At 43.4% G+C, this 12,500-nt stretch overlaps 1 protein-coding gene across 4 annotated transcripts in view; it reads left to right on the top strand.

Moving 5' to 3' along the window:
* LOC131354772 (A-kinase anchor protein 7) overlaps positions 1-12,500 on the top strand; it is a 41,172-nt gene that overhangs the window by 1,571 nt on the left and 27,101 nt on the right. For all 4 annotated transcript variants that reach the window (XM_058392785.1, XM_058392786.1, XM_058392784.1 and 1 more), the window contains exons 2-8: positions 890-967; positions 1,528-1,668; positions 2,076-2,227; positions 2,307-2,443; positions 7,236-7,396; positions 8,995-9,107; positions 11,227-11,374. In XM_058392785.1, coding sequence (XP_058248768.1) covers positions 890-967; positions 1,528-1,668; positions 2,076-2,227; positions 2,307-2,443; positions 7,236-7,396; positions 8,995-9,107; positions 11,227-11,374 — 930 coding nt within the window. The remainder of the gene's footprint in view (positions 1-889; positions 968-1,527; positions 1,669-2,075; positions 2,228-2,306; positions 2,444-7,235; positions 7,397-8,994; positions 9,108-11,226; positions 11,375-12,500) is intronic.

Raw genomic sequence — 12,500 nt, 5'->3', positions numbered from 1 at the left:
CAAGATTGCCTCAAACGTTTAGTCATTACCAAAATTAGTTGAAAATGACCTCAGATGAGAAACATTTGCTCCAGAAAAGGTTAGTCCACATCACAAATATGAAAAATTTACCTCAGATGAGAGAATACCTTTCCTGTTATGAATCAGAAAAGATTAGTCATGAACAGAAATATGAATGATTTACCCTTATTTTGAGACAGTTAATCATAATGAAATTTTTTTTATAAAAAAATACCTCAGATGATAAGGTGTCAGTTAGAAGAACCTCACGTTAAACGTTTACCTCGGATAAGAAACTTTTGCCTTTCGAAAAGGTTAGCCCGTAACACAAATATGAACGATTTACCTCAAATGAGACGGCTGGGCTTCAGAAATATGAAAGATTTACCTCAAATGAGGCGGCTATGCTTCAGAAAGGTTTAGTAAATAACGGATATGTGAAAGATTTACCTCACCTTTCCTTGTACGGATTAATAATAAAGCAAAATAATAGGAAAAAATACCTCAGGCTAATAAAGATCTGCCTCAGAAAATGTTAGTCCATAACGCAAATATGAAAAAATGACCTCAGGTAACCTCAGGAAAGGTTTGTTAGAAACTAAAATGAAAAAAATATTTACCTCAGAATGCTTTAGGGAAAAGGTTAATCTTAAAGTGTAATACGAAAGATTTACCTTAGATTGAAAATAAAATGCTCCCAAAAAGATTAGTCCTAAAAAGAAATGCATTAATATGATGAACTAAAACATAAAAAGACTGATTTTAATCCTGAGCTCAAATTTTAAAAGAAGTTTACTTTGGATAAGAAAGATTTGCGAGTATCTTGTTTCTTTAATCTGGTTGTGTTGAGTGATGGACATATGTTTCACAGTGATGTAATCTCTTACAGAACTGAGCAGGATTTCATTCCACATGGAAAGGGATGGTGCCCTCGAACCTTCACCAACAGACATGGAACAGACCACAGGTTCGTTTCTGTCCTGTACTAAATCAAACCCAGGTGTGATCATGAACCGCCGCCAGATATTCTTAGGTACTTGACGTATGCAGGATGTACGATGGTCTCGTGTGACCTGCACTGAGTGCTTGATCACGGGTGTTAAAAAAGATTTAGTTAAATTTGTATAGCACCTTTAACAATGGAGATTGTTAAGTATAGAAGTAAGTATAGAAACATACCCCAAAATATGATAAAGTTTAGATACTATTTATCCTTAACATTTATCCCTAATGAGAAGCCTGAGGTGACGGTGGTGAGGAAGATGAGTAAAGATGATGTGAGAGGAACCAGGCTCAGAAGGGAACCTCATCCTCATTTGGACGACACTGGACATTAAATAATGTAAATGTTGATAATGTCCTTTCCACAATAGCAACCAAGAGTTCTTGAGGGAACTAATAGGTCAGTAGAGTAATAAATATCTCAGTGTTCTAATTAATAACAGCAGTGATGATGATTTAATTCTCAATCAACAGCATCTTTAGTGTTTTGGACTTTAACCAACTCTTCATCTGTGTGGTTTTCAGCGACGAAGAAGCCGCCGAAGGTGACGAGGAACCTCAGGAAGCCACGGGGACGTAAGCAGAAAGTGAAGGAACGTGACTGTACGGTGAAGCTCCTGGCTGAGCTTCCCTTCACCAGCACTGAGGTCTGGAAGGAACTCGGCTGTAAGTCAGCGCTCTCGGTTTGATCAGTACACACCACGTTATGTTGTTTTAACAAATAAAAACCAAATCATAGAACTTTCAGTATAGTCTGAGGCTCACTTCTATCTTCTGTTGCGTTTATGTTCCGTCTTGGGATCACAGAATGCGTGATTAGTAAAAAGAAGCTTGCACCACAAGTATACCAAAAAATAGTACCTACGGAATTATACATAAAGAAAATATCTAAAAAGTGAGTTTCCCCAACATTTAAATAACAATACATCTAACATTTGTAGCCAATCAATGCTAAATACTTTAATTTCCAAACACATAAATCGGCGATCTCACGAGACGTCTCGTTTACACGCAATCATGGAGATATGACTGTGGCACAATCCTGGTGTCTGATGGAAGTTTTTCTATTTCAGTCTCTGGCCCTGAGGCGAAGGAGAAGACGAAGGGGAAGAGGAAAAAGAGGGGACGTGCGGAAAATGAGGAGGACGGTGAGAAGGAGAAGAAGAAGAAGAAAGACAGTCCTCGTCCTAATTACTTCGTGTCGATCCCGATCACCAACCAAAAGGTTCAACACAGAATTCTTAATGCTGAACCTTTTACACTATCATGCCATGACTATGAACTTGTGTGTGTGTGTGTGTCAGATAAAACAGGGTGTGGAGGAAGTCCAGGCTGAGGTGTCACAGAAAGACCCTCGTCTCTCCAGAGCTCTGATTCCTGTAGGCACACTCCATGTAACGCTGCTCGTCACACACCTGTCCTCTCAGGAGCAGATCGACACGTACGTACACCTCATACACGCCGGCAGTCTCTACACGCGTGTATGTAACCGTAACTACACAACATGCACTCCATGTATTATTAAAATGTTTAAAACATCAGCAGACGAGTAAACCACAACGCACAGAAGTCTGTTGGGTTGCTGTGTGAGAAACTCTCAGCTTTGGGAAGGGAAAAAGAAGGAGACTGAGAGAGAAAGAGAAAGAGAGATGTTGATGGAGATGAGAGAAGTACCTACTGCCCACCGCACCCAGGATGGGATTAGCATTCTTACAAGTAGTACTGCCCACTTGGCTATATTGGTATCCAATTTATGAGCCTCAAAACATCTTAAAATGTAGGTCAGGAAAATCTAAATTTTCTCAGGGGAGAACCAATCTCCATTTTGGAACCTCTGTATTTATAAAAACCTGCGTATGGCCCCGATGTAATATTGTAGTAATGCCTACAGTAGGAAGGAATATTTCTTTGTAATACTAATCTAATGCTGTAGTAATGCTTCACCAGTGCCAGAGTAATGTTATAGTAACCTTGTAGTAACGGCAACAAAATGTTAGAGTAATGCCAAAGCAATTTTTCCGTAATGCCACTGTAATTACTACAACATTACATTGATATCACAGATATATTACTTCGGCGTTACCGTAATGTTACTTTAGCGTTAGAGTGACATTACTGCAGGATTATTTTAGCATTTAATTGGCATTACTGTATAGGGGTATTAGTCTAGTGTTACTGCAGCACCACAGGGGTATTACAGCTACATGACCTTGGCATTAGACTGGCATTACAGTAGCAACACTTTAGCATTACTGTGATTGTTGAGACATTACAGTGGCATTACTACAGAATTACCTCAGAAAAGGTTAGTCCACATGACAAAAACGAAACTTTTACCTCAGATGAGAAGGTTATACCTCAGAAAAGATTAGTCATTAGCAGAAATATGAACGATTTACCCTTATTCTGCCTCAGAGACAGTTAATCGTAATGAAAATAATAATACCTCACATGTTAAAAAGTTAGTCAAGAAGAAGTTTATATGAAAGATTTACCTCAGCTTTCCTCGGAGGAATCAATAATAAATCAGAATAATAAAGAAAGTACCTCAGGTTAGTAACAATCTGCCTCAGGAAATGTTATACAGTGTTATTACAGTATTATTACTCTGTCATTATTATATTACAGTGACGAAATTAATACTGCAGTAGTGCCACAGCAATACCTCAAAAGATAGTCAGGATCTGTGCTAGTTTTTTACACTGGACGAGTGTGTGTGGTTATTTTACACGCTGGACGAGTGTGTGTGGTTATTTTACACGCTGGACGAGTGTGTGTGGTTATATTACACGCTGGACGAGTGTGTGTGGTTATATTACACGCTGGACGAGTGTGTGTGGTTATTTTACACGCTGGACGAGTGTGTGGTTATTTTACACGCTGGACGAGTGTGTGTGGTTATATTACACGCTGGACGAGTGTGTGTGGTTATATTACACGCTGGACGAGTGTGTGTGGTTATTTTACACGCTGGACGAGTGTGTGTGGTTATTTTACACGCTGGACGAGTGTGTGTGGTTATTTTACACGCTGGACGAGTGTGTGTGGTTATTTTACACGCTGGACGAGTGTGTGTGGTTATTTTACACGCTGGACGAGTGTGTGTGGTTATATTACACGCTGGACGAGTGTGTGTGGTTATTTTACACGCTGGACGAGTGTGTGTGGTTATATTACACGCTGGACGAGTGTGTGTGGTTATATTACACGCTGGACGAGTGTGTGTGGTTATATTACACGCTGGACGAGTGTGTGTGGTTATTTTACACGCTGGACGAGTGTGTGTGGTTATATTACACGCTGGACGAGTGTGTGTGGTTATTTTACACGCTGGACGAGTGTGTGTGGTTATATTACACGCTGGACGAGTGTGTGTGGTTATATTACACGCTGGACGAGTGTGTGTGGTTATATTACACGCTGGACGAGTGTGTGTGGTTATTTTACACGCTGGACGAGTGTGTGTGGTTATTTTACACGCTGGACGAGTGTGTGTGGTTATATTACACGCTGGACGAGTGTGTGTGGTTATATTACACGCTGGACGAGTGTGTGTGGTTATTTTACACGCTGGACGAGTGTGTGTGGTTATTTTACACGCTGGACGAGTGTGTGTGGTTATTTTACACGCTGGACGAGTGTGTGTGGTTATTTTACACGCTGGACGAGTGTGTGTGGTTATTTTACACGCTGGACGAGTGTGTGTGGTTATATTACACGCTGGACGAGTGTGTGTGGTTATTTTACACGCTGGACGAGTGTGTGTGGTTATATTACACGCTGGACGAGTGTGTGTGGTTATATTACACGCTGGACGAGTGTGTGTGGTTATATTACACGCTGGACGAGTGTGTGTGGTTATTTTACACGCTGGACGAGTGTGTGTGGTTATATTACACGCTGGACGAGTGTGTGTGGTTATTTTACACGCTGGACGAGTGTGTGTGGTTATATTACACGCTGGACGAGTGTGTGTGGTTATATTACACGCTGGACGAGTGTGTGTGGTTATATTACACGCTGGACGAGTGTGTGTGGTTATTTTACACGCTGGACGAGTGTGTGTGGTTATTTTACACGCTGGACGAGTGTGTGTGGTTATATTACACGCTGGACGAGTGTGTGTGGTTATATTACACGCTGGACGAGTGTGTGTGGTTATTTTACACGCTGGACGAGTGTGTGTGGTTATTTTACACGCTGGACGAGTGTGTGTGGTTATATTACACGCTGGACGAGTGTGTGTGGTTATATTACACGCTGGACGAGTGTGTGTGGTTATTTTACACGCTGGACGAGTGTGTGTGGTTATTTTACACGCTGGACGAGTGTGTGTGGTTATATTACACGCTGGACGAGTGTGTGTGGTTATATTACACGCTGGACGAGTGTGTGTGGTTATTTTACACGCTGGACGAGTGTGTGTGGTTATATTACACGCTGGACGAGTGTGTGTGGTTATATTACACGCTGGACGAGTGTGTGTGGTTATATTACACGCTGGACGAGTGTGTGTGGTTATATTACACGCTGGACGAGTGTGTGTGGTTATTTTACACGCTGGACGAGTGTGTGTGGTTATATTACACGCTGGACGAGTGTGTGTGGTTATATTACACGCTGGACGAGTGTGTGTGGTTATTTTACACGCTGGACGAGTGTGTGTGGTTATTTTACACGCTGGACGAGTGTGTGTGGTTATATTACACGCTGGACGAGTGTGTGTGGTTATTTTACACGCTGGACGAGTGTGTGTGGTTATATTACACGCTGGACGAGTGTGTGTGGTTATATTACACGCTGGACGAGTGTGTGTGGTTATTTTACACGCTGGACGAGTGTGTGTGGTTATATTACACGCTGGACGAGTGTGTGTGGTTATATTACACGCTGGACGAGTGTGTGTGGTTATTTTACACGCTGGACGAGTGTGTGTGGTTATTTTACACGCTGGACGAGTGTGTGTGGTTATTTTACACGCTGGACGAGTGTGTGTGGTTATATTACACGCTGGACGAGTGTGTGTGGTTATTTTACACGCTGGACGAGTGTGTGTGGTTATATTACACGCTGGACGAGTGTGTGTGGTTATTTTACACGCTGGACGAGTGTGTGTGGTTATTTTACACGCTGGACGAGTGTGTGTGGTTATTTTACACGCTGGACGAGTGTGTGTGGTTATATTACACGCTGGACGAGTGTGTGTGGTTATTTTACACGCTGGACGAGTGTGTGTGGTTATTTTACACGCTGGACGAGTGTGTGTGGTTATATTACACGCTGGACGAGTGTGTGTGGTTATATTACACGCTGGACGAGTGTGTGTGGTTATTTTACACGCTGGACGAGTGTGTGTGGTTATTTTACACGCTGGACGAGTGTGTGTGGTTATATTACACGCTGGACGAGTGTGTGTGGTTATATTACACGCTGGACGAGTGTGTGTGGTTATATTACACGCTGGACGAGTGTGTGTGGTTATATTACACGCTGGACGAGTGTGTGTGGTTATATTACACGCTGGACGAGTGTGTGTGGTTATATTACACGCTGGACGAGTGTGTGTGGTTATATTACACGCTGGACGAGTGTGTGTGGTTATATTACACGCTGGACGAGTGTGTGTGGTTATATTACACGCTGGACGAGTGTGTGTGGTTATATTACACGCTGGACGAGTGTGTGTGGTTATATTACACGCTGGACGAGTGTGTGTGGTTATATTACACGCTGGACGAGTGTGTGTGGTTATTTTACACGCTGGACGAGTGTGTGTGGTTATATTACACGCTGGACGAGTGTGTGTGGTTATATTACACGCTGGACGAGTGTGTGTGGTTATATTACACGCTGGACGAGTGTGTGTGGTTATATTACACGCTGGACGAGTGTGTGTGGTTATATTACACGCTGGACGAGTGTGTGTGGTTATATTACACGCTGGACGAGTGTGTGTGGTTATATAACAATAATCTTCCGCTCTAGTGGGTGAACATTATGACCGGATTGAGAAGTCAGAGGATTTGTGTGTGTGTGTGTGTGTGTACTGCGTATTGGAGTGTGTGATTTCATACCTGCGTCATAGCAACTTTCCTGAGAAAAACAGCTAGGTTTGTGTGTGTGTGTGTGCGCAGATAAATTCTGAGTGATTTCACACCTGCGTCAGCACACTTCCCAGGGGATTAACAGCTAAGTGTGTGTTTGTGTTTTTTTTGTGCGTGTGTGGTATACAGAGCTGCATTAGCAATAGAAGAGATGGAGTCCATGCTGACGTCCCTGGTGGGTGGGCGGAGCCTGGTGCTGCCATTCCGTGGCATCGGTCACTTCAAACAGGAAGTAGCGTTCATCCAGATCGAAGAGGGAGAGCATGTCAGTACCCTCACACACATCGCGGGTGAGTTCTACGTTCTTTCTCTTACACTTTTCCCTCTTCTTTCTCTCCATGATCAGTTTTTGTGATTTTCTTTCTCACCCTTTGGTTTGAAATTTGAGGTTTTTTTGAAGAAAACTGGAAAATGTTGTTAGATCTCTACCTAGCATTGACACTGGAGATTCCTAATGCTCTTACCTTCATCGTGGAACTGCATCCTCCACCACGCTGGTCACGTCACTGCTCAGCTCTGCCTCCTTGCGGCCGGTTTGATGTTGCTACCGTTCTTCTCTCTTCGGGATGTGGTGTCCACAGCCACCTTCTTCTGAGCTTGACCTGTTACTTCTTAGAATCTCTAGCCTGATGGCCCTGGAAATCCTTTGCAGCCAGGCCTTTTCCCTATGAACAGATGAACTGATGAACAGAGCTCAAAGATTGACACACTGACAAACCATCTTTCAATTACAGAACAATGTCCTCTCCTCTGGGAATCTGAGTTGTCTTCTGATGTCCATCTGCACTTTCCAGTACCCTTTGTGGCCAGGACACTTGTGCCCTCTGGCTCCTTATTTAGCTTTTAGCCTAGACTAGAAAATGACTGAAGCATGGTATGTTTACTTGAGGGATTTTTTTGTTTGTTCCTGTTCTTTGGCTTGTTCCAGCCGAACAGCAAGCTGAGCTAGGACCCATTCATGCCACCAACGTAATCTGATGATCTTCCATGGTCTTCCCCTCCTTACCAGTACAGAGATCTCTGATCCGATCAGCCACTTCTCTTCCTCCCTCAGACCATTCTGAATTTTAATATCTGCCTGAGCGTGTTCTTGGGAGCTCTGTGCTGTAAGAACATTGTAGATCTTCTGAGTACGTTGTTTCAGTGTTTCCTCTCTGAAAAGGGGCACTTTGTAAACAAGACGTGGTGACAAGAACCTGGGAAGAATGCTCATGCTGCTAGTTCCAGGCTTTGAGAACACCAGGTAGTCCTGGTTCTCCAGGATCTCCAAATATCCACTTGGACCATCGTCTCCTTTGAAGAAACCTTCATTGAGATCATCATAGACTTTTCGTCTCAGCAGTTGTGACAATCAGGACTTTTGATTTGTAGACTTCTTTGATGATTTCCACCAGAGTCCTCAAATATTACATTAACGTCTCCATCACCAGGTTTTGAAAGCCTTCCATGTCGCTGTGAGCGTGTTAATATAAACCTGTGATGTCCAGCTGTTCTACTGTCAGTGCTGCTGTTCTACAACATTAATCAACGCCTTCTGACCAATCAGAATCCATTCACCAAATAATGTCACCTTTCGGGTGAAGTGTGCATGTGCACATGATCACGTCATGTATAACGGGGGTGGGGAGTGAATCTGCCATCTAACGTCATCGCTCTGTTTTTATCCCAGGTCAATATCTCGCCGCATTCCTCCCTCTCTCTCTCTCTCTCTCTCTCTCTCTCTCTCTCTCAATATTGATTCTCTCCTTGTCTTACATTGGAGGAGTTTCAGTCTTAAAGCCATCCTTACTGATCTGTAAATAGCCTCGCCCATTCTGCTGGCTGAACCTCTCTCTCTCTCTCTCTCTCTCTCTCTCTCTTTCTCTCTCTCTCTCTGCTGTTGTTCCAGACTCGGTCAGAAAGGCATTCGAGGAGAAGGGGATCCCAACCGGAGACCAGAAAGCTTTCAAACCTCACCTAACCTTCATCAAGCTCTCACGAGCGCCCAAACTCCGGCATCAGGTGAGAACCGTTCTCAGTGGAGCCCAGGAGCAGGGGCAGTTCTACTGACCTAACTGAAAGTCCAGTGCAGACGGGATCGTCAACAAAACAATAAGGATTAAGTTTTCTAGCGGAGGACAAAAACTGACTTTAAAGTCATGGTAACTGTTAAACCGTATGATTTTCATTGGTGCCTCGCTGTTTCTGTAACGCAGAGAAATTGTTGTATTTTCGATTTGTTTGTCGTCCTTTACAGCGAGTTCTAGATTGACGGTTATGTGTTAGAATTTGACCTTGCTTAAAAACAACAACAAAAACTCATGTTATCAAATTAGTGCACTGAGCAGCCATTTAAAACCACGCTGGTTTTCTGAATTCAGGACTCTGATTGGCCAGATGGTGTTGGTTAGTTCTCTATAACAGCAGCGAAGGTTTATATTAATGCGCTCGCTCTGATACGTTATCGTTTCCATAGCGACACTGGGACGTGTACTAAACAGATCTTCGGTCGTTGATACCGTGAAGTTTTCTGTAAGGAGATGTTTATTTAACATTTACTGGAAGTGTAGATACTTCTAGAACACAGGAGGAAAGCCTGTGATGATGTCGAGAGGTTCTAGAATGACCTAGAATTTCGGGAAACCCAAAATCCCACAATAAGACTGTGAAATTCAAGAGCGCTCGAGTTATAGTATGTTGGAGAACCTCACAGGAAGATCGCACCGTAGGTCTGGAACACTTTTTCTAGAATGTAGATGCTGCAAGGTATTTCAGAACAATTAGATTAAGAATTTCTAGAATGTCCTAGAGCCTCCCAGGACGAAAGCCTGTGATTAGTCTGAGAAGTTCTAGAATTACTCGAGTTTTAGAGCGATGAAGTTCCCAGAGTTCTACAGTGTTGGAGTTGTCCTCGAGCCTCCCAGGACAAAAGCCTGTGTTTAGTCTGAGAAGTTCAAGAGTGATGAAGTCCCCAGAGTTTTAGAGTGTTGGAGCTCTGAGTGTCCTAGAGCTTCCTAGGATGAAAGTCTGTGGTTAGTATGAGAAGTTCTAGAATTACTCAAGTTCTAGAGTGGGGGGGGTTCCCAGAGTTGTAGAGTGTTGAAGTGTCATTGAGCCTTCCCGGACGAAAGCTTGTAAGAAGTTCTAGAATAACTAGCGTTCTAGAGCGATGAAGTTCCCAGAGTTCTAGAGTGTTGGATTGTCCTCGAGCCTCCAAGGACGAAAGCCTGTGAGAAATTCTAGAATTACTCGAGCTCTAGATCGATGTTCCCAGAGTTCTAGAGTGTTAGAGTGTCCTAGAGCCTCCCAGGACGAAAGGCCGTGATCAGGATGAGAAGATCGAGAACACTCGAGTTCCATGACAACTAACATTACAGTGTTCTAGAACCCGAAAAAGCTCAGTATTTGTGCTCTTGTCTGAAATAGACAGCAGGAGGAACCATTAAAAGAAAACAGTGTATCCTACAGCAGAGCTCACAGACTCCTACGCTCAACCTGGAGAGATGGAAGGAAAGAACGAGGAGCCTTAAGTGTAAAAATGTTAAGCTATAAGGAAGATGAAGTCTGCCTCGACTCATAAATTAAACAATAAACCAGACTTAATCACGTTCTTCATGACTGAGTGCTCTGTAACTAAATTGTGATCCGGAACTCTGCACATCCCTCCATCACCTCGCTTACAACAGGAAGTGTGAAGAGCTCTTCAAGCTGGCTGGATGCCGTGACGTATATACATCAGTGCGTATAGCAGCTTCATGATGGCCTTGAAAGTATCAGATGTTCTCCTCAGTCACGACTCATCCTCATGCTCTGTCTTCAACATCCGCTTTCAGAGAGTATGCTCTGGAACAGAGCTAGGGGTTGTTTTTTTAGCTTAGCCATTTTTCACTATAACATAGTTGACCCCTAGTACTGTGTGTGTGTGTGTGTGTGTGTGTGTGTGCGTGTGTGTGTGTGTGTGTGTGTCAGTTCAAGTCTTCACCCTCAGGATGGAAGCAACAAATAGGAGTCGCCTCCTTAACCTTCCCCGTCCCACGGAAACACACTTCCTGCTGAGGTTATCGGCCTTCAGCTATGTGTGTGTGTGTGTGTGTGTGTAGGAGATCAGTCAGAGCTCATCCCGTTCACATGTGCATTTTAGGGAGTCAAGAAGCTGGACCCGAGCTTGTACGCTGCATTCGAGCAGCGAGTGTTCGGTGAGGAGAAGGTGTGCACCATGGATCTGTGCTCCATGTTGAAGAAGAAAGATGCTGACGGCTACTACCACCGCGAGAAGACCGTCACGTTCGGTGAGTCAGAACTCGAGTTGTGTTTGTGTGTGTGATGTGAAGTGAAGATCTAGAACCCTGCCAGCATTTCAGAACATCTCAGGAGGAAAGCCCACAATCGAATCAAAAACCAAGTTCTCACACGTTCTCAGATGCTGAGCTTATACAGTGTTCTAGAACTTTTCAGTATGAAGGCACACCATTAGACTGGGAAGTTCTAGAACCCTCGAGGTACAGAACTCTGAAGCTCCCAGTGTTCTAGAACTTGAATGAACGGAATGGCACCCACAGTTAGGAACAGAGGTTCTAGAACATTCAAGTTGTCCAGGTGTCTTAGCTATTCTCCAAGTTAAAGGACACAACAAAATGTAAAACACTCAGGTTTCAGGATACCTTCAGAACCAGAACACTCAGGTTTCTCCCAGTGATCTAGTATTCTAGGGTTCTAGTTTCCAGTGTTTCACAATTTCTGAGAACATTGAAGCTTTCAGTGCTCTAGAATATCTCAGAATTAAAGCCAATGAACAGCCTGAGAAGTTACTCAAGGTACTGAATGTTGAAGCACTCTGTGTTCAAGAACCTTTCAGGATGAAAGTTCTAGAACATTACATACTCAGAACATTTGGAGCTTCCAGTGTTGGGAACATTTCTGCCTCCTAAAGTTGGTAAGTCCACCTAAACTCCTCTCCAACACTGAGAACATTAACATTCTACAGCTGGTATTCGAGAACTTGCTCTGGTCTTGGGCTGAGAAGTTCTAGCACCCTGCAAACGTCAACTCAAAAGTTCCAAAGAACCTCTGAGTCTAATCATGGACTTTCATCCTGAGATGTTCTGGATCGCTGGAAAATTTCAGTGGACTTTCCAGTCTGATCATGGGATTTCATCCTAGAACATTCTAGAAGTTCCCAGCCAGATCCTGGGCTTTCCTACTGAATGTTCTCAAAGGACTCAAGTCATTCTAGAACATATTTTTTAAAGTCTAAAGTCACAGCTTTACCGTTGACTCTCACAAAGCACCGACACTGGAGACTCCTTCCATCAGTGAACGTTTTTAAATCGGTGGTGGACTCCGGTTCTGTTCTGTGGTCCAGTTTTGCAGTTCGTTATCGAAGTGGTCCAGTTTACGTGTTCTGAATATCTCTCT

The sequence above is a fragment of the Hemibagrus wyckioides genome, linkage group LG06 (assembly GCF_019097595.1).
Source record: "Hemibagrus wyckioides isolate EC202008001 linkage group LG06, SWU_Hwy_1.0, whole genome shotgun sequence".
Lineage (NCBI taxonomy): Eukaryota > Metazoa > Chordata > Actinopteri > Siluriformes > Bagridae > Hemibagrus > Hemibagrus wyckioides.
The sequence above is the reverse complement of the archived record's forward strand: the minus strand, read 5'-3'. Positions and strand labels throughout refer to the sequence as shown.